Source organism: Nomascus leucogenys, chromosome 16, assembly GCF_006542625.1.
Source record: "Nomascus leucogenys isolate Asia chromosome 16, Asia_NLE_v1, whole genome shotgun sequence".
Lineage (NCBI taxonomy): Eukaryota > Metazoa > Chordata > Mammalia > Primates > Hylobatidae > Nomascus > Nomascus leucogenys.
Genome location: NC_044396.1, coordinates 50,801,970 through 50,828,649, shown reverse-complemented (window position 1 = coordinate 50,828,649; position 26,680 = coordinate 50,801,970). Strand labels below are relative to the sequence as shown.

At 37.9% G+C, this 26,680-nt stretch overlaps 1 protein-coding gene across 1 annotated transcript in view; it reads left to right on the top strand.

Moving 5' to 3' along the window:
* STK3 (serine/threonine kinase 3) overlaps positions 1-26,680 on the top strand; it is a 359,556-nt gene that overhangs the window by 98,665 nt on the left and 234,211 nt on the right. Inside the window, exons 5-6 of the mRNA XM_030795127.1 lie at positions 12,735-12,899; positions 13,412-13,579. Coding sequence (XP_030650987.1) covers positions 12,735-12,899; positions 13,412-13,579 — 333 coding nt within the window. The remainder of the gene's footprint in view (positions 1-12,734; positions 12,900-13,411; positions 13,580-26,680) is intronic.

Below are 26,680 nucleotides of genomic sequence, written 5' to 3'. Positions count from 1 at the left end.
GAGTGAGAATTTTATTTAGTGAAGATTGCCTCTACATGAAGGTACTTTGATAACATAGAATCATAGAGTTGGAATGACCCTTTCAAGTCATTGAGCAAAGCCAGACAGTTCATGAATTAGTATAATATCCCTGGAAAATCCTCCTTTAGACTTGCTGTGGATTTGTCCAGTGGCTTTATAGCATTGAAATCAGACAGATCCTAAGACCCTGAAGTACAGTCAGTTTATTTAATTCCGAACATTCTTTAGTAGAGCAGTGAAATACAGAGTACAGAAGCAGAGATAACAAATCAGAGTTAATAGAAAATTAGTGACTTATTGGTTGGAAATAGTAGAATGTTAAGAGATAAAAATTGAAGTCTAGGTAACTAAAAAGGTCTGTACTGAAGTAACTAAATAAGACAATTTTATGGGCTGATGCTGCTTTTATTAACACCCCAAGCTTTTTAGTCTTTATACAAAGAGTGGAGGATGAGGACAGATGAGAAAACCTAGGTGCATATGACAGCACCACCACCTTGCCCACCGTCTGTAGTGGTCCATTGTGGTGGCCCTAAACAACACTCCTACCTCCCACTCCCTCACATTTGGCTGCATACCACTAACTTAGAAAGATTGGGAACATCAGATGAAGGTGTCTCCTTTCTTTTTGTATCGACAAGTCTGTACCCATTCATTCATTATTTATCAAGTGCTATCTCTACGCCAGGCATAGTTCCAAGCATTGTGGATACATCAGTGAACAAAGTGTTCACAAAACATTCTTGTGGACCCTTTCTAGTGCAGTACTGTCCAAAAGAAACACAAGCCACATATAATTTTAAATTTTTGAGTAGCCACATTAAAAAAAATGAAATTAACTTTCATAATGTATCGAACATATTAATATATAACAATATTATATAATATGAAATACCATATTTAATACTTACATTAAACACTAACATTTTATATGTTCAACATTAATATATTAATATCATAACATAATATGTAAATATTTAGTGGGTAATCTATGTAAATTTTTAACAAAACAGCTTGCATTCTTTTTGTACTAAGCCTTGATCTTTGGTGTATATTTTACATTTACAGCATATCTGAAATTAGAATACCCACGTTTCAAATGTTTAGGAGCCATGTGTGGTTAGTGGTTACTCTACTGGATGGTGCGGCTTTAGAGTATGGTGCTTGCTTTCTCTGCGCTGTCAAGTCAGACCATCTAGTCTGAGGCAGAGAATAAATTCCTGGAAGTACCAGAATTTTCAGATAATCCAGACTCCTTATCTATGGCCAGTAAAGCCTTGTGTGATCTGGTCCTTGCTTGTCTCTCAGTTCTCATCTAGAGCTAGTCTTCTGGTGCATTAAACTTCAGCCTTCTTTATTCAACTCAAATATGGTGAGCTTTTTCCTGAATCAAGGCATTGTCCCCCCTCAGTTTTATTTTTATTGTGCCAAGATACACATAAACAAAATTTGCCATCTTAGCCATTTTTAAGTGTGCAGTTCAGTGGCATTAAATACATTTATAAAGTTGTGGAAGCATCCCCATTATCCATCCCCCTAACTCTTTTCATCTTGTACGACTGAAACTCTGTACCCATTAAGCACTAACTCTCCATTCTGTGCTACCTCGGCCCCTGGCAACCACTGTTCTACTGTCTTATCTCTGTGATTTTGGTAACTCTGAGTATTTGATATAAGCAGGATCATACATTAATTGTCTTTTTTGTGACTGACTGACTTCATTTAGCATAATGTACTCAAGGTTCAGCCATGTTGTAGCATATTGCAGAATTGCCTTCCCTTTTAAGGCTGAATAAAATTCCATTGTATGTTTCTACCACATTTTACTTATTCATTTGTCTGTCAAATGACATTTGGGTTGCTTCCACTTTTTAGCCATTGTGAATAATGCTGCTATGAACATGCGTGTACGCTCATCGTGAGGTGAAACTTGTTCAAAAACACCTCTTTGAGACCCTGCATTTAGTTCTTTTGAGTATTTACCCAAAAGTGGAATTGCTGGGTCAAAAGGTAATTTTATGTTTAACTTGTAAAGGAATCTTCATACTATTTTCCACAGAGGCTGTACCATTTTACATTCCCATTAGCTATACACAAAGGTTCCAATTTCTCTACTTCTTTGCCAACATTTATTCTTTTCTGTCTTTTGATAATAGCCATCATAATGGGTATGAAGTGGTATCTCATTATGTTTTTGATTTATATTTCTCTTATGATTAGTGATGTTGAGGATCTTTCCACGTGCCTCTTGGCCATTTGTATATCTTTGGAGAAATGTCTGTACAAGTCCTTTACCCATTTTTGAATTTGATTTTTTTATTGTTAAGTTTTAGGAGTTCTCTATATATTCTGTATATTAATGTCTTATCAGATATGTAATTTATAAGTGTTTTCTCCCATTCTGTGGGTTGTCTTTTTACTCTGTTGATACTGTCTTTGGATGCGCAGGTTTTTTTTTTTTTTAATTTTCATGAAGTCCAATTTGTCTGTTTTATTCTTGTGTTCTCTGTGCCTTTTTGGTTGTATCTGAGAAATCATTACCATATCTGGTATCATGAGGTTTTTGCCGTTTTATTTTTTCCCAAGAGTGGTATAGTTTTAGGTCTTATGTTTAGGTCATTGATCCATTTTCAATTAATTTTTGTATATGGTGCTAGGTAAGGATCCAACTTATTCTTTAGCACACGGATGTCCAGTTGTGCCAGCACTGTTTGTTGAAAATACTGTTCATTTCCTATTGAATGTTCTTGACACTCTTGTTGAAAATAATTTGATTATATATACAAGGGTTATTTCTGGGTTTTCTACTCTGTTCCATCCATCTATCTGTCTGTGTTTATGCCAATACCACATTGTTTAGATTACTATAGCTTTGTAATAAGTTTTGAAATCAGGAACTGTGAGAATTATAGCTTTGTTCTTCTATTTTCAGTATTGTTTTGGGGCCCCTTGAGATTTCATACAAATTTTAGGAAAAGTTTTTCTATTTCTGCAATAAACATCATTGGGATTTTGATAGGGATTACATTGAATCTATAGGTTGCTTTGGGTAGCATGGGCATCTTAAAAACATTAAATTTTCTTATCTATGAAGATATGATAGGTTTTTATTTATTAATGTCTTAAATTTTTTTTTCAGCAGTGTTTTGTAGTTTTCATTGTACAGATATTTCACCTCCTTGGTGAAATTAATTCCTAAATATTTTATTCTTCAAAATAAAGAAATTCTATTTCTGTTGTAAATAGAATTTTTTTTTGTAGTTTCCTTTTCAGATTGCTCATTGGTAATGTATAAAAATATATCTGATTTTCATGGGTTGATTTTGTATACTGCTACTTTGTTGTATTTATTCTTTTTTTATTATACTTTAAGTTTTAGGGTACATGTGCACAACATGCAAGTTAGTTACACATGTATACATGTGCCATGTTAGTGTGCTGCACCCATTAACTCGTCATTTAACAGTAGGTATATCTCCTAATGCTATCCCTCCTCACTCCCCCCACCCCACAACAGGCCCCGGTGTGTGATGTTCCCCTTCCTGTGTCCATGTGCTCTCGTTGTTCAATTCCCACCTATGAGTGAGAACATGCGGTGTTTGGTTTTTTCTCCTTGAGATAGTTTGCTGAGAATGATGGTTTCCAGCTTCATCCATGTCCTTACAAAGGACATGAACTCGTCATTTCTTATGGCTGCATAGTATTCCATGGTGTATATGTGCCACATTTTCTTAATCTAGTCTATCATATTTGGACATTTGGGTTGGTTCCAAGTCTTTACTATTGCGAATAGTGCTACAATAAACATATGTGTGCGTGTGTCTTTATAGCAGCATGATTTATAATCCTTTGGGTATATACCCAGTAATGGGATGGCTGGGTCAAATGGTATTTCTAGTTCTAGATCCCAGAGGAATCGCCACACTGACTTCCACAATGGTTGAACTAGTTTACAGTCCCACCAACAGTGTAAAAGTGTTCCTATTTCTCCACATCCTCTCCAGCACCTGTTGTTTCCTGACTTTTTAATGATCCCCATTCTAACTGGTGTGAGATGGTATCTCATTGTGGTTTTGATGTGCATTTCTCTGATGGCCAGTGATGATGAACATTTTTTCATGTGTCTGTTGGCTGCATAAATGTCTTCTTTTGAGAAGTGTCTGTTCATATCCTTTGCCCACTTTTTGATGGGGTTGTTTTTTTCTTGTAAATTTGTTTGAGTTCGTTGTAGATTCTGGATATTAGCCCTTTGTCAGATGAGTAGATTGCAAAAATTTTCTCCCATTCTGTACGTTGCCTGTTCACTCTGATAGTAGTTTCTTTTGCTGTGCAGAAGCTCTTTAGTTTAATTAGATCCCATTTGTCAATTTTGGTTTTTGTTACCATTGCTTTCGGTGTTTTAGACATGAAGTCCTTGCCCATGCCCATGTCCTGAATGGTATTGCCTAGGTTTTCTTCTAGGGTTTTTATGGTTTTAGGTCTAACATGTAAGTCTTTAATCCATCTTGAATTAATTTTTGCATAAGGTGTAAGGAAGGGATCCAGTTTCAGCTTTCTACATATGGCTAGCCAGTTTTCCCAGCACCATTTATTAAATAAGGAATCCTTTCCCCATTGCTTGTTTTTGTCAGGTTTGTCAGAAATCAGATAGTTGTAGACATGCGGCATTATTTCTGAGGGCTCTGTTCTGTTCCATTGGTCTATTTCTCTGTTTTGGTACCAATACCATGCTGTTTTGGTTACTATAGCCTTGTAGTATAGTTTGAAGTCAGGTAGCGTGATGCCACCAGCTTTGTTCTTTTGGCTTAGGATTGACTTGGCAATGCGGGCTCTTTTTTGGTTCCATGTGAACTTTAAAGTAGCTTTTTCCAATTCTGTGAAGAAAGTCATTGGTAGCTTGATGGGGATGGCATTGAATCTATAAATTACCTTGGGCAGTATGGCCATTTTCATGATATTGATTCTTCCAACCCATGAGCATGGAATGTTCTTCCATTTGTTTGTATCCTCTTTTCTTTCTTTGAGCAGTGGTTTATAGTTCTCCTTGAAGAGGTCCTTCACGTCCCTTGTAAGTTGGATTCCTAGGTATTTTATTCTCTTTGAAGCAGTTGTGAATGGTAGTTCACTCATGATTTGGCTCTCTGTTTGTCTGTTATTGGTGTATAAGAATGCTTGTGATTTTTACACATTGATTTTGTATCCTGAGACTTTTGCTGAAGTTGCCTATTGGGTTAAGGAGATTTTGGACTGAGACAATGGGGTTTTCTAGATATACAATCATGTCGTCTGCAAACAGGGACAATTTGACTTCCTCTTTTCCTAATTGAATACCCTTTATTTCCTTCTCCTGCCTGATTTCCCTGGCCAGAACTTCCAACACTATGTTGAACAGGAGTGGTGAGAGAGAGCATCCCTGTCTTGTTCCCGTTTTCAGGGGGAATGCTTCCAGTTTTTGCCCATTCAGTATGATATTGGCTGTGGGTTTGTCATAGATAGCTCTTATTATTTTGAGATACATCCCATCAGTACCTAATTTATTGAGAGTTTTTAGCATGAAGGGTTGTTGAATTTTGTCAAAGGCCTTTTCTGCATCTATTGAGATAATCATGTGGTTTTTGTCTTTGGTTCTGTTTATATGCTGGATTATGTTTATTGATTTGCGTGTGTTGAACCAGCCTTGCATCCCAGGGATGAAGCCCACTTGATCATGGTGGATAAACTTTTTGATGTGCTGCTGGATTTGGTTTGCCAGTATTTTATTGAGGATTTTTGCATCGATGTTCATCAGGGATATTGGTCTAAAATTCTCTGTTTTGGTTGTGTCTCTGCCAGGCTTTGGTATCAGGATGATGCTGGCCTCAAAAAATGAGTTAGGGAGGATTCCCTCTTTTTCTATTGATTGGAATAGTTTCAGAAGGATTGGTACCAGCTCCTCCTTGTACCTCTAGTAGAATTCGGCTGTGAATCCATCTGGTCCTGGACTTTTCTTTGTTGGTAAGCTATTAATTATTGCCTCAGTTTCTGAGTCTGTTACTGTTCTATTCAGAGATTCAACTTCTTCCTGGTTTAGTCTTGGGAGGATGTATGTGTTGAGGAATTTATCCATTTCTTCTAGATTTTGTAGTGTATTTGCATAGAGGTGTTTATAGTATTCTCTGATGGTAGTCTGTATTTCTGTGGGATCGGTGGTGATATCTCCTTTATCATTTTTTATTGCATCTATTTACTTCTTCTCTCTTTTCTTCTTTATTAGTCTTGCTAACGGTCTATCTATTTTGTTGATCTTTTCAAAAAACCAGCTCCTGAATTCATTGATTTTTTGAAGGGTTTTTTGTGTCTTTATTGCCTTCAATTCTGCTCTGATCTTAGTTGTTTCTTGCCTTCTGCTAGCTTTTGAATGTGTTTGCTCTTGCTTCTCTAGTTCTTTTAATTGTGGTGTTAGGGTGTTGATTTTAGATCTTTCCTGCTTTCTCTTGTGGGCATTTAGTGCTATAAATTTCCCTCTACACACTGCTTTGAATGTGTCCCAGAGATTCTGGTATGTTGTGTCTTTGTTCTTATTGGTTTCGAAGAACATCTTTATTTCTGCCTTCATTTCGTTATGTACCCAGGAGTCATTCAGGAGCAGGTTGTTCAGTTTCCATGTAGTTGAGGTAGTTGATCAGTTTTGAGTGAGTTTCTTAATGCTGAGTTCTAGTTTGATTGCACTGTGGTCTGAGAGACAGTTTGTTATAATTTCTGTTCTTTTACATTTGCTGAGGAGTGCTTTACTTCCAACTATGTGGTCAATTTCAGAATAGGTGTGGTGTGGTGCTGAAAAGAATGTATATTCTGTTGGTTTGGGGTATAGAGTTCTGTAGATGTCTATTAGTTCTGCTTGGTGCAGAGCTGAGTTCAATTCCTGGGTATCCTTGTTAACTTTCTGTCTTGTTGATCTGTCTAATGTTGACAGTGGGGTGTTAAAGTCTCCCATTATTATTGTGTGGGAGTCTAAGTCTCTTTGTAGGTCTCTAAGTACTTGCTTTATATATCTGGGTGCTCTTGTATTGGGTGCATATATATTTAGGATAGTTAGCTCTTCTTGTTGAATTGATCCCTTTACCGTTATGTAATGGCCTTCTTTGTCTCTTTTGATCTTTGTTGGTTTAAAGTCTATTTTATCAGAGACTAGGATTGCAACCCCTGCCTTTTTTTGTTTTCCATTTGCTTGGTAGATCTTCCTCCATCCCTTTATTTTGAGCCTATGTGTGTTTCTGCACGTGAGATGGGTTTCCTGAGTACAGCACACTGATGGGTCTTGACTCTTTATCCAATTTGCCAGTCTGTGTCTTTTAATTGGAGCATTTAACCCATTTACATTTAAGGTTAATATTGTTATGTGTGAATTTGATCCTGTCATTACGGTGTTAGCTGGTTATTTTGCTCATTAGTTGATACAGTTTCTTCCTAGCATTGATGGTCTTTACAATTTGGCGTGTTTTTGCAGTGGCTGGTACCAGTTGTTCCTTTCCATGTTTAGTGCTTCCTTCAGGAGCTCTTTTAGGGCAGGCCTGGTGGTGACAAAATCTCTAAGCATTTGCTTGTCTGTAAAGTATTTTATTTCTCCTTCACTTATAAAGCTTAGTTTGGCTGGATATGAAATTCTGGGTTGAAAATTCTTTTCTTTAAGAATGTTGAATATTGGCCCCCACTCTCTTCTGGCTTGTAGAGTTTCTGCCAAGAGATCAGCTGTTAGTCTGATGGGCTTCCCTTTGTGGGTATCCCGACCTTTCTCTCTGGCTACCCTTAAAACATTTTTTCCTTCATTTCAACTTTGGTGAATCTGACAATTATGTGTCTTGGAGTTGCTCTTCTTGAGGAGTATCTTTGTGGCATTCTCTGTATTTCCTGAATTTGAATGTTGGCCTGCCTTGCTAGGTTGAGGAAGTTCTCCTGGATAGTATCCTGCGGCATGTTTTCCAACTTGGTTTCATTCTCCCCATCGCTTTCAGGTACACCAATCAGACATAGATTTGGTCTTTTCACATAATCCCATATTTCTTGGAAGATTTGTTCATTTCTTTTTATTCTTTTTTCTCTAAACTTCTCTTCTGGCTTCATTTCATTCATTTGATCTTCCATCACTAATACCCTTTCTTCCAGTTGATTGAATCAGCTGCTGAGGCTTGTGCATTTGTCACGTAATTCTCGTGCCATGGTTTTCAGCTCCATCAGGTCCTTTAAGGACTTCTCTGCATTGGTTATTCTAGTTAGCCATTCGTCTAATTTTTTTTCAAGGTTCTTAACTTCCTTGCCGTGGGTTCGTACTTCCTCTAGCTCGGAGTAGTTCGATCGTCAGAAGCCGTCTTCTCTCAACTTGTCAAAGTCATTCTCTGTCTAGCTTTGTTCCATTGCTGGTGAGGAGCTGCATTCCTTTGGAGGAGGAGAGGTGCTCTTATTTTTAAAGTTTCCAGTTTTTCTGCTCTGTTTTTTCCCCATCTTTGTGGTTTTATCTACCTTTTGTCTTTGATGATGGTGATGTACAGATGGGGTTTTGGTGTGGATGTCCTTTCTGTTTGTTAGTTTTCCTTCTAACCGTCAGGACCCTCAGCTGCAGGTCTGTTGGAATTTGCTGGAGGTCCACTCCAGACCCTGTTTGCCTGGGTATGAGCAGTGGAGGCTGCAGAACAGTGGATATTGGTGAATAGCAAGTGTTGCTGCCTGATCGTTCTTCTGGAAATTTTGTCTCAGAGGAGTACCTGGCTGTGTGAGGTGTCAATCTGCCCCTACTGGGGGCTGCTTCCCAGTTAGGCTACTCTGGGGTCAGTGACCCACTTGAGGAGGCAATCTTTCCATTCTCAGATCTCCAGCTGCGTGCTGGGAGAACCACTACTCTCTTCAAAGCGGTCAGACAGTGACATTTAAGTCTGCAGAAGTTTCTGCTGCCTTTTGTTTGGCTATGCCCTTCCCCCAGAGGTGGAGTCTACAGAAGTAGGCCGGCCTCCTTGAGCTGCGGTGGGCTCCACCCAGTTCGAGCTTCCTGGCCGCTTTGTTTACCTACTCAAGCCTCTGCAGTGGTGGGCGCCCCTCCCCTAGCCTCGCTGCTACCTTGCAATTTGATCTTAGACTGCTGTACTAGCAGTGAGCCAGGCTCCGTGGGCGTAGGACCCTTCGAGCCAGGCGCAGGATATAATCTCCTGGTGTGCTGTTTGCTAAGACTGTTGGAAAAGCGCAGTATTAGGGTGGGAGTGACCCGAGTTTACAGGTGTCGTCTTTCACCCCTTTCTTTGACTAGGAAAGGGAATTCCCTGACCCCTTGCACTTCCCAGGTGAGGTGATGCCCTGCCCTGCTTCGGCTCACACTCTCACTGCCCTGCACCCTCTGTTCTGCACCCACTTTCCGAGACTCCCCAGTGAGATGAACCCCTGTACCTCAGTTGGAAATGCAGAAATCACTCATCTTCTGTGTCGCTCATGCTGGGAACTGTAGACTGGAGCTATTCCTATTTGGCCTTCTGGGCTCCACCCCTATTTATTAGTTCTAATAGGTTTTTTTTGTGGAATCTTTAGAATTTTCTACGTATATGATCATATCATCTGTGAAGAGAGATAATTTTACTTCTTTTTTTCCAGTTTGGATGCCTTTATTTGTTTTTCTTCCCTAATTGCTCTGTCTAGAACCTCTAGTACTATGTGGAACAGAAGTATTAGGTTGGTGCAAAAGTAATTTCGGTTTTTGCCATTACTTTAAAAAAAAAAAAAATGGCAAAAACTGCAATTACTTTTGCACCAACCTAATAGCATCCTTGCATTGTTCCTGATCTTTGAGGAAAAGCTTTCAGTCTTACAGCTTTGAGTATGACGTTTACTTTGGGTTTTTTGTATATGGCTTTTACTATGGTGAGATAGTTTCCTTCTTTCATATTAGTTGTGTATTTTATGAAAAGAAGTTAAATTTAGTCAAATGCTTTTTCTCTTTTCATTTGAAATGATCATGTGGTGTCTTCTCCATTGTGTTAAGGTGGTGTATTACATTGTTTGATTTTGTATGTTGAATCAACCTTGCATTCCAGGAATACATTCCAGTTGGTCATGGTGTATAACACTTTAAGATCTTGTTGAAGTGGGTGTGCTATATTTTGTTGAGGATTTTTGTATCAATGTTCATAAGGGATATTGGTCTGTAGTTGTTTTGTGGTGACTTTGTCTGGCTTTGGTATCAGAATAATGCCTCTTAAAATGAGTTTGAAAGTGTTCTCTTCAGTATTTTAGAAAATTTGAGAAATTGAATCAAGATATTTTAATCTTCTCTTTTTCCTTTTTGTGGAGTGTATGTTCCCAGATAGCCATTCACATGGTTGGCCCCATTATATCATTTAGACTTCAGTAAAATGTCTTTTGGGCCTTCTTGAATGTCAATCTAAAGTAGCTTCTCAGTTGTTCTCTATCAGTAGCTCTCTATTATTGTCCTCATAGCAATTTTCACAGACATTTTCCTGTGTTATCCTATTTTCTATCAAATTATCCCGTTGCTTATAGATAGAATATAAGCTTGAGAGCAGTCCCTATGATTTAGGGTTTTTATGGTTGATTCTGTTACGTAGGCATGATTGATTAAGTCTTTGGACATTTGTGCTTAACTAAATCTCTACCCCCTCTTTCCCAGCAGCCCTCCTGTAAGTCAGGGGTCGGGCTGAAATTTCCAAACTTCTAATCACTTGGTTGGTTTTTCCGGGACCAGCTCCCATCCTGAAGCTATCTAGGCTCCCACCAAGAGTCACCTGATCAGTATAAATTCTGGCATGGTTGAAAGGAGCTTACTATGAATGACAAAAGACAGCCCCTGTCACTCTTGTGAGAGGGTGAGAAAACAAAGATAAAATATCTTGATTCAACTTCTCACTCACTCAGTCAATTCACAGGGTCTTAGGAGATTTTGTGCCAAGAACCTACAAAGACCAAATATTTCTTAAGATTTCATAATATCACACTACCTTACAAGGTTGTTTTAAGAATAAGTGAGAGAATGCATGCAAAACTGTTAGCACGTTGCCTGGTACAGATAGCTGTGGCGCTACTGCTACAACTGTTAAGAAGATTTTCTTTCTTTCCCATCCCTCTCTTCCTTGGCCTTCTCTACTCTCCCCCTTTTCCCTCCTCTGATAGTCTTTGCTTGTGTTTCCATTTTCCTAATCTTTCTCTGACATTTTTCTTCTGAGTTCTCAATATTAGGTCAGAAGTCCAGAACTTGGAAGGGTTAGGAGTGGCATTGGTGTAGGAGCTTCTCGCAGAAGATTCATTGCAAGCCCCCCTCCCTCATTTACTTTCCTTTATGTAAAGCTGTTGGTTTCATTTTCATCAAGAATGAAATATCTTAGGGGAAGTATCTGAATTTACTTTTTCAGAACAGATATTAGCTGTGATAGTGCCCCCCCAGTGTTAGAAGATGTGGGAAATAACTATTGTGATTCCTTATATCAGGCTGATTCTTGAGATATGTCATTTGCTTTAGGAATGATACTGATAATTTTTTTTTTTTTTTTTTTTTTTGAGACAGAGTCTCACTGTGTCACCCAGGCTGGTGTGCAGTGATGTGATCTTGGCTCACTGCAACCTCTGCCTCCCAGGTTCAAGTGACTCTCCTGCCTCAGCCTCCTGGGTAGCTGGGATTACAAGTGCACGCCATCACGCCTGGCTAATTTTTGTATTTTTAGTAGAGACGAGGTTTCACCATGTGGGCCAGGCTGGTTTCGAACTCCTGACCTCAAGTGATCTGCTCCCCTCAGCCTCCTAAAGTGCTGGGATTACAGGTGTGAGCCACCATGCCCTGCTGATACTGATAATCGTTGTTTTTTTTTTTTTTTTTTTTTTTTTTGAGACGGAGTCTTGCTCTGTCGCCCAGGCTGGAGTGCAATGGCGCAATCTCCGCTCACTGCAAGCTCCGTCTCCCAGGTTCACGCCATTCTCCTACCTCAGCCTCCTGAGTAGCTGGGACTACAGGCGCCCGCCACCACGCCCAGCTAATTTTTTTCTATTTTTAATAGAGACGGGGTTTCACCGTGTTAGCCAGGACGATCTTGATCTCCTGACCTCGTGATCCGCCTGCCTCTGCCTCCCAAAGTGCTGGGATTACAGGCTTGAGCCACTGCGCCCGGCCGATACTGATAATCTTAAAGAGAGAAATTTGATCATCCTTTCATTAGTAAAATGTGTAATAAGAGTAACAAAGCTTATTGTGGGAAGAAGAGGTTCTCGATTATTTACCCCTTTAGCATTTTCCTGGAGGTTTAGTGGTCATTAGAAAGAAGTACTTGTGGCTAGGCATGGTGGCTCACACCTATAATCCCAACACTTTGGGAAGCTGAGGAAGGAGAATTGTTTGAAGCAAAGAGTTCAAGACCAGCCCGTGCAACATAGTGAGACCCCCATCTCTACAAAAATAAAAATAAGTTAGCCTCTTGGGGTGGCATGTGCCTGTAGTTCTAGCTACTCGGGAAGCTGAGGTGGGAGCATGGCTTGAGCCCAGGAATCTTAGGCTGCAGTGAGCTCTCATCACACCACTGCACTGTAGCCTGGGCAACAGAGTGGGGTCTCTTAAAAACACACACACACACACACACACACACACACACACACACACACACACGGAAAGACATACTTGATACTAGTGCTGTTTGGTAAGAGTTTATCTAACATGGCATTTTAATTATGGTTTTAAAAATATTTCTTTCCAGTTAACAGAAGATGAAATTGCAACCATTCTTAAATCTACATTGAAAGGACTAGAATATTTGCACTTTATGAGAAAAATACACAGAGATATAAAAGCTGGAAATATTCTCCTCAATACAGAAGGACATGCAAAATTGGCAGATTTTGGAGTGGCTGGTCAGTTAACAGTAAGTTAACTTTAATGATTTTCTAAACACTTGGCTAATTTGTTCAGATTTGATTATAACTAAGCTTCAATTACTTTTCGAGGGGGAATGGAAAGAAATGTGTAATTTTAAAATTTTTGTGGAGAAGGAACCATAATTGAGCCAAATTTGAGTATTATTTAATTTATAATTTAGGGTGATTGAATATGAAAATATATCTTATAATCAAAATGCTTAAATGTTCTAAAAGGGAAGCTACGTAGCTCATTTCTCTAGCTTTTATCATTATAGCGCTGTCTTTAATGACTGTGTTTAATGATGGTAGTGGGGATAAGTCACCTGTGGACTCTTGGTTATTTTCAGAATTCGGAATTCCTAAGTATGTCATAACTAGTTGAAATTTTAGCAAAATAGTCAATTTCTGATATAATCTGTGGCGTTGGAGGTTTTAACATTTTTTAAAAGAATGTTTGGCATACAGATTTCCTTTGTGCTTTTGTAGTAGCATTTATGGCTATGTAACGTTATTGCAGGATACAATGGCAAAACGCAATACTGTAATAGGAACTCCATTTTGGATGGCTCCTGAGGTGATTCAAGAAATAGGCTATAACTGTGTGGCCGACATCTGGTCCCTTGGCATTACTTCTATAGAAATGGCTGAAGGAAAACCTCCTTATGCTGATATACATCCAATGAGGGTAAGAAAATAATGGTTTGCTGAAAATGTTAGCCTTATATAAGTGTTGCAGTTTTGTAATGCCAGTGTAAGTAAATATAAATTAAATAAGTTCATTTAAATATATTCTTTTTAAAAATGGTAAAATTACCTCTTAAAGATTAGTAACTGTTAACTTCTCTCTTCTGCATTCTTAATTGTGAGAAGAGAACTGAAGGCTTTATATATCTCTACCATCACTGTTCTCCTCCCCCAAAAGTATACCTGTAAAATTTTTGCTTGCTTTTCAATAGAAGAAAGGGTTGGTAAATCCTCTTTGCTCTTCAGTTTATTGTTTTCTTGATTGTGGTAGTGAAAGAGTTGGAAGTAATCATTTCTCACTTTTTTACCCACTCTGTAATTTATACCTTACTGTGTTTTTTTTTTCTGCCCTTTGTCTTCTTTGGTCTGAGGATGGTATTAAGCAATCCTAATTTCTAATATTACTATGCACATATAAAGGAATTCGGCTAATTTTTTTTAATGAATGCTTACTGAGAAAATGGAATTCCTTTTTTGAACATCATATGCTTCTGTGACCTCTGCAGGATAATTTTTGAGTTTGAAATATATATCTTGCATATACAAGGCTAATTGCCTATGTTTCAGGGTTTCTAATGATATACTTTTTAGGTTTATTACTATGTGAATCATATAGATAAGTTCATCATCATAGATAGGTACACTGATCTTTGTATACTTATTGCCCTCTAGTGGCTGTAGTTATCTCAATAAGGATGTAGGAATGAGGGGAAGAGTGTATGTATGTGTGTATTTGTAGAAAAGAGAAGGTAATGTCATGGTGGTTGGAGGAATGTGAAGTAAATAGGAAGAGGAAGAATGCATTATTTTAGAATATCTGAAGAAGAATAAATTGGAATTACATCTGATATTATAATGCTATTATGGGTTAAATTTTGATAATATAGGTAACAGTGTATTATACAGAAAATATTTAAAAATCTATCTGCTGTATTGAAACATTTTAAAGAGAGATTTTTTTTTTCTTTTGAGACAAGGTCTCACTCTGTCACCCAGCCTGGAGTGTAATAGTGCGATCATGGCTCACTCGAGCCTCGACCTCCTGGGCTCAGGTGATCCTCCCACCTCAGTCTGCAGAGTAGCTGGACTACAGGTATGCACCACCATGCCCAACTAATTTTTTGTAGAGACAAGGTGTCGCCATGTTGCCCAGGCTGATCTCCAACTCCTGGGCTCAAGTGATCCGCCCACCTCAGCTTCCCAAAGTGCTGGGATTACAGGAGTATGCCCAGCCTAGAGTTCTTTGAGTAATATAATTGTATACAATATATACCATCTTGCTTGTGTATATAAATTCGTTTTGGTAAATGAAAGATAACAATGCATCAATTGTTTGAAAATTACTTGAAAAATAACAAGGTCAGCATAAAAACAGGAACACAAAGTCTTATTTCATCTCTGATCATTAGTTATCTGTGGTTCTTTTAGTTAGGATGTTTGTAGGGTGATCCTCAAAGTAGGCGTATTTGAGTTTGAATCAGTGAGGTTTACTAAATTACCCAAGGCAACCTAGTTAAGTTCGAGAGCTGGGATTTAACTTAGGACTTCCATTATTACTATTCTGCTTCTTCCCTGTGTAAATCTTATTTTTCCAACCAAATAGTTCAACATGTTAAATTTGATCCTGTGCTCAGATAGCAGAGAATTGTAATATGTGGCTTCTTCCTTTAAGGATCTTATAATATTACCTGAGAGTTTGAATGAATACATTATAGATTATTAAAAATATACCTTAAAATAATATTTCTCTTAGAAAAAAATATATATATTGCAAACTTCCTAGGATGCCTTGCTCACTGTGTGTTTTTTTTTAAATCTAAATCCTACCAAATTTTCAAGTCCCAACTTGGATTTTATGCCTGTATAGAGCCATTCTTGACAGCTATCGCCCAAGTAAATTTGTCTTTTTCCTCATATTTTGTATATAGGCAATTTCTTCACAGTCCAGTTCTTTCGACAGTTAATCAAGTGTTGCCTCGTGCATTTCCAAATGTAATATAGTTTATTTCCTATTTAAATGATATCATTATTTAACTTTTCTTGTGTTTGTGAGCTGTCTTACACATTAGAGTATTGAACTGCAATTATTGGAAGCTGTTAAGATCATGTAACAGATATAGTTTTATCACTGGTAACAAGTACTGCCTTTTGTTTTCCTTGAAATGACAGGTTCACTTGGTTCATTTTTGAGAAAATGTCTGTCAAATACCCAAGTCTGTGTAACCTTAGTTTTCTGTTAGTTATTCTTCAAGTAAAAATGATGTTCTTTGAAAAGAGCCTTGTAGTTTATTTAGCTTGCAGCTCAGTCACACAACTGCTTTTTTTCAGATTATTGTTGTTCTTTGATATGTGGGGAAGTGCTTTATGCATATTTTTCATTTTGTCAATGTAGAATATTAAAAATACATATTCAAGTGTAGAAATTTAATAAAATTAATAAACTTTACTGTTTCATCAAGGTTTACAGTAGTTTGGTGGGGGATATAGTGAGGGCAATGAAAGAAACAGCTGTCCAAGAGAGAAAAAAAATTGTTGAGGGCCCAGCTAAAATTGGTAATTGAGAAAGTATAGTGTAATTAATCCTGGTTTGTGGGCCTTCCTGTGGTACTGTGCTCTGCTGTGCAGTAGAATGCATTATGGCCTTGATATGGAGGGTTTGGGTTTTAATGAATGAGTGTCTTAGAAGGATGGGGCTACAGGGAATTTAAGGACGCTGCTGAGAGACATTTCAGGGGGTTACTAACAGGGCACAGTCTAGAAAGAAAAGAGAGAGTGTAAGGAAATGGGGTGATCAAAGAATAGATAGTGTTCTCCATGCTTGCTGCATAGCAGTCATCTGGGGAGCCCTACCCTAAACAGATTAAATCAGAATCTCAGGAGGTTGGAGAGGAGATAAAGTGGTAGTTAAGATATGAGAAAGCTGGTAGGATATGACACTATGGTAAGTGAGTGAAATATTGAAGTTTTTTAACCAACTTTTTTTGTACTGTAGTAATTTTGTGAAATAAATATTTTATCCCCCATTGGGTGGATTGGATGAAATTGATAAGATTATGTTATTTAAGATGATGTAACTTGTCAGTGGCAGAACTGAGATATGAACTCAGTTTGATCTGTGTTTTTGCCTAGACACCAAAGAAATATCCTCTGTGTTAATATCCCAACTCTGTGTAAGTGGAAGAGCGGCTAACAAAAATAAGACATTTAACAACCATGTAATCACAATATTATAATTACTAATTTAAAATTTGAACCCTCTAAGTTTTCCAGAGTAGCAGGAAATATGGACAGATTTCAATTTTTAATGTTTTATTTTCCAGCCATTTTTTGGTAGCCATATAGGCTAATGAGATGATCAATAATCTACAAAGTTGCCACAATGAGGCAAAGATGTGATTGACACGAAGACCCCACAGCTGATACAGGCAAAAAACCTGATAGTTATTTTAATATAAGTAAATGATACAATTTACTACATATACATGGCTATCTAGAACAAAGTTAGAGACAAAGTTAGGATGTGGTGGGTGAGTTTCCCCAGCCTCCATCTGTAGTGGGGTGCCCAGCCACTGGTGATACTGCCTAATTGGAGTGAGGATTCTATCCAGTCTTTCTGAAATGCTTTGCAGTCATCCTCACAGTTCTAGCCCTTTCCACTATGCCTGCCCACTAGCTGTATATAATTAGGAACACTCCAGAACAGTGGTGCTGCCTTCTAGACTGAGTGAACTGGGATTTGGTTTCCCAGTCATTTTCTCAGCCTTTTACCGTGTTTAGGCACCAGGCCTGTTTGTCAAGTAGTCTTGCTTAGGCCAGCAAAAATTAGGGGCAAAAAGAGATACCTTGCGCTTGGATAATTTAGAATGGAGTTGCTTCTCCTTAAGTGGCCACAAATTAATACTGTTTTTCACTGATTAAGGTTTTTGTAGGACATATATTTAGGGTGTCAGCCTGAGGGATATGAAGAACTTAAAGATGGCACTAAATTAGAAAATGAAAGTGGTTAAATTGAAAATTTGCAGTCATTTGAGAATGGGTCCTTCAAAGGTGTTAAGTCTGAGGTCATTTGTTTTATATGCTTTAGTTTATCAGTTTGTCAAAGATTGATATTTCTTTTATCATTCCTGAGCAGAATAAGGAGTATTTGGAATATAGATGTTCAAGGAGAAATTTTCTAATAAAAAGAGCTTTTAAAAACACTGGATTTGTTTGATGGCAAGGAGTTAGCCAAATTTGTTAGTTTTGATACAACTTTTTTTTCCCCCCAAAGAAACTTGTAGTATATGTAAACCGAATCTTCACTGTGGTAGACAGTAATGATTATCTGTTTAGTAAAGGGAAATGATGATGTACACATTGAAACATATAAAGCTTTTTAAACAGGAGAGGGATAAAAGTGCTTATAAATTTACATTCAGCTATGAGATTAAAATTAGTGCGTAGTGGCAAATGGGAGTAAGTCTAATCAGAATGTTAAGTGAAACAAATTTTTTTAAATTAAAACTCAGTTTATATTTTTATAAAGTTAAATATGAAACCACCAAATTAATTTTGATCAGTGAGATAGAATAGTTAAAAAAATTTAGTTTTGAATTCAGTTAACCACATAATTTTGAGGAGATCAGTCTTCTCTCTTTCTCAGGCCTTTAGGAAGTGAGTGTGAGAGAGAGAGAGAGAGAGTGTGTGTGTGTGTGTATGTGTGTGTGTGTGTGTGTGTATATATATATATATATATTTTTTTTTTTTTTTTTTTTTTTTTTGAGACAAAGTCTCGCTCTGTTGCCTGGGCTGGAGTACAGTGGCCATCTTGGCTCACTGCAACCTCTGCCTCCCAGTTTCAAGCCATTCTCCTGTCTCAGCTCAGCCGCCCAAGTAGCTGGGATTACAGGTGCGCACCACCGTGCCCAGCTAATTTTTTGTATTTTTAGTAGTGATGGGGTTTCACCATGTTGGCCAGGCTGATCTTGAACTCCTGGCCTCAAGTGATCCACCTGCCTTGGTCTCCCAAAGTACTGGGATTACAGGCGTAAGCCAGTGCACCCAGCCTTAGGAAGTATATATATATATATATACACACACACACACACACACACACACACATATATATATATATGCACACACACATATATGTGTGTATATATATATATTAAATCAGGAGATGAGTAAATAGTATCATTTCCTTCCTTCCTTCCTTCCTTCCCTCTTTCTTTTCTTTTCGTTTCTTTTTTCTTTTCTTTTCCCTCCCTCTGTCCCTCCCTCCCTCCCTCCCTCCCTTCCTTCCTTCCCTCCCTCCCTCCCTCCCTCCTTCCCTCCCTCCCTCCTTCCATTTGACACAGTCTCACTATGTCACCCAGGCAGGAAGGAGTGCAGTGGCACAGTCACAGCTCACTGCAGCCCTCAACCTCCCAGGCTCAAGCAATCCTCCCACCTCAGCCTCTCAAATACCTGGAACTACAGGTGCATACCACCACACCCAGCAAATTTTTGTATTTTTTTCCTTGATGGTGTCTGGCTCTGTCACCCAGGCTGGAGTGCAGTGGCGCCATCTCGGCTCAGTGAAATCTTCGCCTCCCTGGGTCAAGCAATTATCCTGCTTCAGCCTCCTGAGTAGCTGGGAATACAGGCGTAACCTGTAAAAAACCTTTGTGTTTGCTTACCTGTTGTTCAGCATAGGGAATGGGGTAAGGAAAGAACTGTATGGATCAGTCTGTGGACAGCAGGAGAAGTACCTGATGATTTCTTGAATCAGGTGAAGAAAAGAAAATAAAAATCAAACTAAGAATTTTTACTTCTATGCAATGCAATACTGAATGTTTATAACTTTAAAAAAAGATGTGTAAATAAATAGTGTATTTTGGAAGATTTATGTCAAATGTGATTTAAGGAGATAATTGGAGGCACTTGGCAATTTTCTGGAAATTTAACTCACATAAAGCATGACAATCTCTGTTTAAGAGTAAATTAAGAATTATTTTAGCCTAAAAAAAAGGTTTCTATCTCTGTGTCCTTACAGTACCTACTTACAAAGAAAGGAGCCCTGCAGATATTTTCAAATATAAAGAGTTATTTTTGATGAATGATGTTTTCAAAAATAATGTTATCCTTTCCTGAGGAATCTTTTCCTTAACCCACCATATTTTCCAACTGGCTCCCGCCTCCCTTTTTGGAGAAACATAGCATTTAAATAGGTGCAACAAATGCTTTAGTATAGGTAGCGTAAAAACAGACATGGGTTAGAAGATCATTCTTTATAGTGCATATCAAAAAATAAAACACAGTAGTTCTCTCCCATTGCAAATCACATGGTACTACTTTTTTCACAATCAAATGATTTTAAAAAAAGAGACAAAAAATGTGGTTATGTCCACATCTAAAGAGTGAACAATTAGTTAACCATTTTTTAATACTTAAAAAAACCCAACACCAAAAAAGAGGAAAGAATCCGTGTCCTCCTTCCTGCTCAATTAATAATAAAATTTGCTTGAGAAATTCTGGAAAACTGATTCTCTGTAGTGGTGAGACTTGAGTAATACCACACCCAACACACTTAACACACCTTCCATCTCCCAGTCCCTGCTGCATAGGTATTCGTAGATACCTTGGATGTCTTAGTGTATGTGCAAGTGTATTTGTATGACACCACCTCTTGGAAGATTCCTTGCAAGGATTTAACACAGGGTGAATGGCATAGAGGAGTATCTTCATTTAGCCTGGGAAGCCAGAAGTCTGAAATCAAAGTGTTGGCAGGACTGTACTCCCTCAAGAGGCTCTACGGGATAATCTATTCTTCACTTTTTCCAGCTCTTGGTGGCTGCCTGCAATCCTGTTTTCCTTAGATTGTAGTTGTCTTACTCTAATCTCTGCCTATGTCTCCATATTGCATTCTCCTCTGAGTGTCTGTGTCATTATCATCTTCTTTCTTCTTTCATAGGGTCTTGCTTTGTCACCCAGGCTGGAGTGCTGTGGTGCGAACATGGCTCACTGCAGCCTCGAATTCCTGGGCTCAAGCAATCCTCCCGCCTCAGCTCCCCCAAGTAGCTGGGACTACAGGCACAAGCTACCGTGCCTGGCTAAATCTTATACTTTTTTTGTGGAGATGGGGTTCACCATGTTGCCCAGTCTGGTCTTGAACTCCTGAGCTTAAGCAGTCTGTCTGCCTTGGCCTCCGAAAGTGCTGGGATTACAGGTGTGAGCCACTGCACCCAGCCCTATGTCCTCTTTTTTGTCTACCTACCTCAAATTTCTCTCTGCCTTTCTCTTATAAGGGCACTTGTCATTGGATTTAGGGCCCACTCAGGTGATCCAGGATGATCTTCTGCTTTCAAGATTCTTAACTTAATTATATCTGCATAAATTGTATTTTTCCCCCCAAATTGTGTAACATTTAGGGGTTTCAGAGATTAGGATGTGGACATATCTTCTGAGAATGGCCATTTTTCAACTCGCTACACTCCCCATAATATGTTCTCTTCTTTCAAATAGAGAGAGAAAGAAAATTTAAGATTAATAATTATGTATAATTTAAGATTAACAATTATATAGTATAATTATAATTATATAATTTAGGATTATAATTAAGATTAATGAGTAATATATAACATAAAATTTATCATTTTAACCATTTTAAAGTACTCTATACAATTCATTGCCATAAAGTACATTTACATTATTGTGCAATCATTACCACTATTTCTAGAAATTTTTTTATTATCTCAAACTGAAACCCTGTACCCATTAAACAATAATTCTCCATATCCTCTTGCCCTAACCCCTCACAACCAGTATTCTACTTCCTGTCTCTATGAGTTTGACTATTCTAAATATCTCATATAAGTAGAATCATACAGTATTTGTTCTTTGGTGTGTGTGTGTTTTATGTAGCCTAATGTTTTCAATAATTTATACAAGTCATAGAATGTGTCAGTATTTGCTTCCTTTTAAAGCCTGAATAATATTTCTTTGTATGTATATAGCATATTTTGTTTATTCATTCGTTGATGGACACTTGGGTTTCTTCCTCCTTTTGGCTTTTGTGAATAATGCTACCATGAACTGGATCCACAATCATCAATTCAAGACTCTTTAATTTTTTGAGGAACCTCCATACTGTTTTCCACAGCAGCTGTACCATTTTACATTCCTCCCATCAATGTACAAGAGTTCCAGTTTCTTCACATTCCTGCCAGCACTTGTTATTTTCTGTTGTTTTTCTTTGCTAATGGCCATTGTAATGGGAGTGAAGTGGCATCTCATTGTGATTTTGATCTGCATTTCTCTGATGGCTAGTGATATTGAACATCTTTTCATATGCTTATTGTCCGTTATGTATATCTTTTGGGAACTGTCTATTCAATTCCTTTGCCCATTTTTTTTTTTTTTTTGAGGCGGAGTCTTGCTCTGTCACCCAGGCTGGAGTGCAGTGGCACGATCTCGGCTCACTGCAACCTCCACCTCCCAGGTTCAAGCGATTCTCCTGCCTCAGCCTCCCGAGTAGCTGGGATTATAGATGTGCACCACCACGCCCAGCTAATTTTTGTATTTTTAGTAGAGATGGGGTTTCACCATGTTGGCCAGGATGGTCTCGATCTCTTGACCTTGTGATCCACCCGCCTTGGCTTCCCAAAGTGTTGGGATTACAGGTGTGGGCCACCAAGCCCGGCACTCCTTTGCCCATTTTTAAATTGCGTTTTTTGTTTAACCTCTCTCTAGTACTGACCTGCTTGTTTTTCATTGCTGGTGAAGGTCTCCTACTCCTTTAACTTTTTACTTCCTGTTTATTGTCTTTCCCGTTGTCCCCATATCACTTTCTGCATCCCAATTATAATACGCAGTCTGAGTCCCTTTGTATGTCTTCTTTGTAATCACTATATTGAGAGATCTTTGAATCAGAATGCTTTTCACTGTTTCTATGCAAATGACTTAGTTGTCCACCAAGTAGAGGATTATTTTTATTTAATCATATATATGTACTTTGCATTATGCAATAGATGTGTTCTGAAGAAGTTGTGTAAATATTTAATAATTGTAAATCAGCATTTCATATTCTTTGGAAATTATTTTTTTAAAATATTTTTTCAGAGTTTATATTATTTAAATTTCCATTTTTATTTTAGGTTTAGTGGGGGTACATGTGCAGGTTTGTTACAAGGGTATATTGCATGGTACTGAGGTTTGGGCTTCTGCTGATCCTGTCACCCAGATAGTGAACATAGTATCCGATAGGAAGTTTTTCCACCCTTGTCCTCTCTATCCCTTCCTTCCTTTTATAGTTCCTAGCATCTATTGTTTCCATCTTTATGTCCATGTGAAGCCAGTATTCAGCCCCCACTTATAAGTAAGAACATGCAGCATTTGGTTTTCTGTTTCTGTGTTAGTTTGCTTAGGACTATGGCTTCCAGCTGCATCCACATTCCTGCAAAGGACATGATCTCATTATTTTTTTATGCCTGTGTTCTGTTCCATTGGTCTATGTGTCTATTTTTGTACCAGTACCTTGCTGTTTTGGTTACAGTAGCCATGTAGTATAGTTTGAAGTCAGGTAAATTGATGTCTCTGGCTTTGTTCTTTTTGCTTAGAATTGCCCTGGCTATTTGGGCTCCTTTTTGGTTCCATATAAGTTTTAGAATAGTTTTTTTTTCTAATTCTTTGAAAAACGATGATGATAGTTTGATAGGAATAGCATTCAATCTGTAGACTGCTTTGGGCAGTATGACCATTTTAACAATATTGATTCTTCCAACCTGGGAACATGTAATGCTCTTCTATTTGTCTGTGTCATCTCTGATATCTTTTAGTAGTCTTTTGTAGTTCTCCTTGTGGAGATCCTTCACCTCTTTGGTTAGGTGTATTCCTAGGTTTTTTTTTTTTTGGTAGGAATTGTAAATGGCATTGTCTTCTTGACTTGGCTCTCAGCTTGAACATTATTAGTGTATAGAAGTGCTACTGATTTTTGTACATTGCCTTTATATCCTGAGACTTTGCTGAAATCATTTATTAGGCCTAGGAGTCTTTTGACAGAATCTTTAGGATTTTCTAGTATACAATTATATTGACAGTGAAGAGAGATAATTTGACTTCTTTTTTTCCTAGTTGTATGTCTTTTATTTCTTTCTCTTGTCTTATTGCTCTGGCTAGGACTTCCAGTGACATAATGGATAGGAATGGTGAGAGTGGACATCTTTGTCTTGGTCCAGTTCTTAAGGGAATGCATCTAGCTTTTGCCCATTCAGTATGATGTTGGCTGTGAGTTTGTGATAGATACCTCTTATTATGTTAAGGTATGTTCCTTTGATGCCAAGTTTGTTGTGGATTTTTATAATGAAGGAGTATAGGATTTTATCAAAAGCCTTTTCTGTGTCTATTGAGATGATTATATGGTTTTTGTTTTTAATTCTCCTTATGTGGTAAATCACATTTACTGACTTGCATATGTTGAATCATCCTTGCATCCTAGGAATAAAGCCGACTTGATTGTGGTGAATTAATTTTTTGAAGTGCTGCTGGATTTGATTTGCTCATATATATATATATATATATTTTTTTTTTTTTTTTTTTTTTTTTTTTTTTTCTTGAGACAGGCTTACTTTGTCACCCGTGCTGGGGTGCAGTGGTGCTGTCATGGCTCACTGCAGCCTTGACCTCACAGGCTCAAGTGATCTTCCTATCTCAGCCTCCTGAGTAGCTAGGACTACAAGCATGTGCCACTGTACCTGGCTAATTAAAAAATTTTTTTTGGAGAGATGGGATCTCAATATATTTCCTAGGCTGGTGTCAAACTCCTGAGCTCCAGTGATCCTTCTGCCTCAGCCTCCCAAAGTGCTGGGTTTATAGACGTGAGCCATTCCACCTAGCTCAGTGTGCTAATATTTTGTGGAGAAATTTTGTGTCTTATGTTCATTAGGAATATTGGCTTGTAATTTTCTTTTTTTGTTATGTCTTTGCCAGATTTTGATATCAGGATGATACTGGTTTTGTGGAATGAGTTAGGGAGGAGGCCCTCCTCTGTGATTTTTTGTAATAGTTTCATTAGGACTGGTAGAATTCGGCTGTGAATCTCTGTCTTCGGGGGCTTTTGTTCATTGGTAGGTGTGTAATTTCTGATTGAATCTTGTTACTTGTTGGTCTGTTCAGGATTTCTGTTTCTTCCTAGTTCAATCTTGGAGGTTGTGTGTTTTCAGGAATTAATCCATTTCCTATAGATTTTCTACTTTGTATGTATTGAAATGCTCATAGTAGCCTCTGAGCATCTGCTATATTTCTGTGGGCTTCGTTGTGATGTCACCTTTGTTGTTTCTGATTGTGCCTATTTGGATCTTCTCTCTTTCCTTTTTTAATCTAGCCAGCAGTCTGTCAGTTTCATTCATCCTTTCAAAAAACCAACCTTTTGTTTCATTGATCTTTTGTATGGTTTTTTTATTCTCAATTTCATTTAGTTCTACTCTGACTTTACTTATTTCTTTTCTTCTCCTAGCTTTGGGTTTAGTTTTTTCTTGTTCCTTTAGGTGTGAGGTTAGATTGTTAATTTGAGATCCATTTTCTTGATGTGGGCATTTAGCACTCTAAACTTTCCTCTTAACACTGCTTTTGCCATATCCCAGAGGTTTTGGTATGTTGTATCTCTGTTTTCATTTTTTTCAAAGAACTTTTTGATTTATGCCTTAGTTTCATTGTTTACCCAAAAGTCATTCAGGAGCATGTTGTTTAGTTTTCATGTATTTATGTGGTTTTGAGAGTTCCTCTTGGTGTTGGTTTCTATTTTTATTCCATTGTGGTCTGAGAAGATACTTGGTATGATTTTGATTTTTTTGAATTTATTGAGACTTGCTTTATGACTGAGCATGTGGTCAATCTTTGAGTATGCTCTATGTACATATGAGAAGAATGTATATTCTGTGGTTGTTTGGTAGAGTATTCTGTAGATGTCGATCAGGTTCAGTTGGTCAAGCATTAAATTTAAGTCCAGAATTTCTTTGTTAGTTTTCTGCCTTGATAATCAGTCTAATGCTGTCAGTGGGGTGTTGAAGTCTCCCACCGTTATTGTGTGGCTGTCAACATCTTTTCTTAGGTCTAAAAGTAATTGTTTTCATAAATCTGGGTGCTCCGGTGTTGAGCGTGTATATATTTAGGATAGTTAAGTCTTGTATAATTGAACCCTTTAAAAATTATATAATGTTCTTTTTTGTCCTTTTTTACTGTTGTTTGTTTAAAGTCTATTTTATCTAATATAAGACCTCTGTTTTTATTTGTTTTCTGTTTACCTGGTCTTTCTCCATTCATTTACTATGAGTCTGTGGGTGTTGTTACTTGTGAGATGGTTTTCTTGCAGATAAAAGAAAGATGGATTTTGTTTGTTTTTTCCAGTTTGCTACTCTATGTCTTTTAAGTGGGCTATTTAGGCCCTTTATATTCAAGGTTAATATTGCTATGTGAGGTTTTGTTCCCATCACAGGGTTGTTAGCTAGTTGCTTTGTAGTCTCAATTGTATAGTTGCTTTATAGAGTCTGCGGGTTATGTGCTTTATGTGTGCTTTTGTGTTAGTAAATGTCATTCTTTTGTTTCCATGTTTAGACCTCCCTTAAGCATCTCTTGTAAGGCTGGTCTGGCAGTGATGAATTTGCTTAGTAATTGCTTGTCTGGGAAATAACGTTATTTTTCCTTCATTTATGAAGCTTAGTTTGGCAAGAAACGAAATTTTTGGCTGGCATTTCTTTTAAGAATGCTCAAAATTGGCCCCTAATCTTGTCTGGTTTGTAGGATTTCTGCTGAGAAGTCTACTGTTAGTCTGATGGGTTTCCCTTTAGAACAGGGGTCCCCCAACCCCTGGGCCACAGACTGGTACCGGTCCATGGACTGTTAGGAACCGGGTCACACAGCTGGAGGTGGGCGGTGGGCGATCAAGAATTACAGACTAAGCTCTACCTCCTGTCAGATCAGCAGTGACATTGGATTCTCTTAGGAGCATGAACCCTTTTGTCAACTGTGCGTGCAAGGGATCTAGGTTGTGCAGTCCTTGTGAGACTCTAACTAATGCCTGATGAACTGA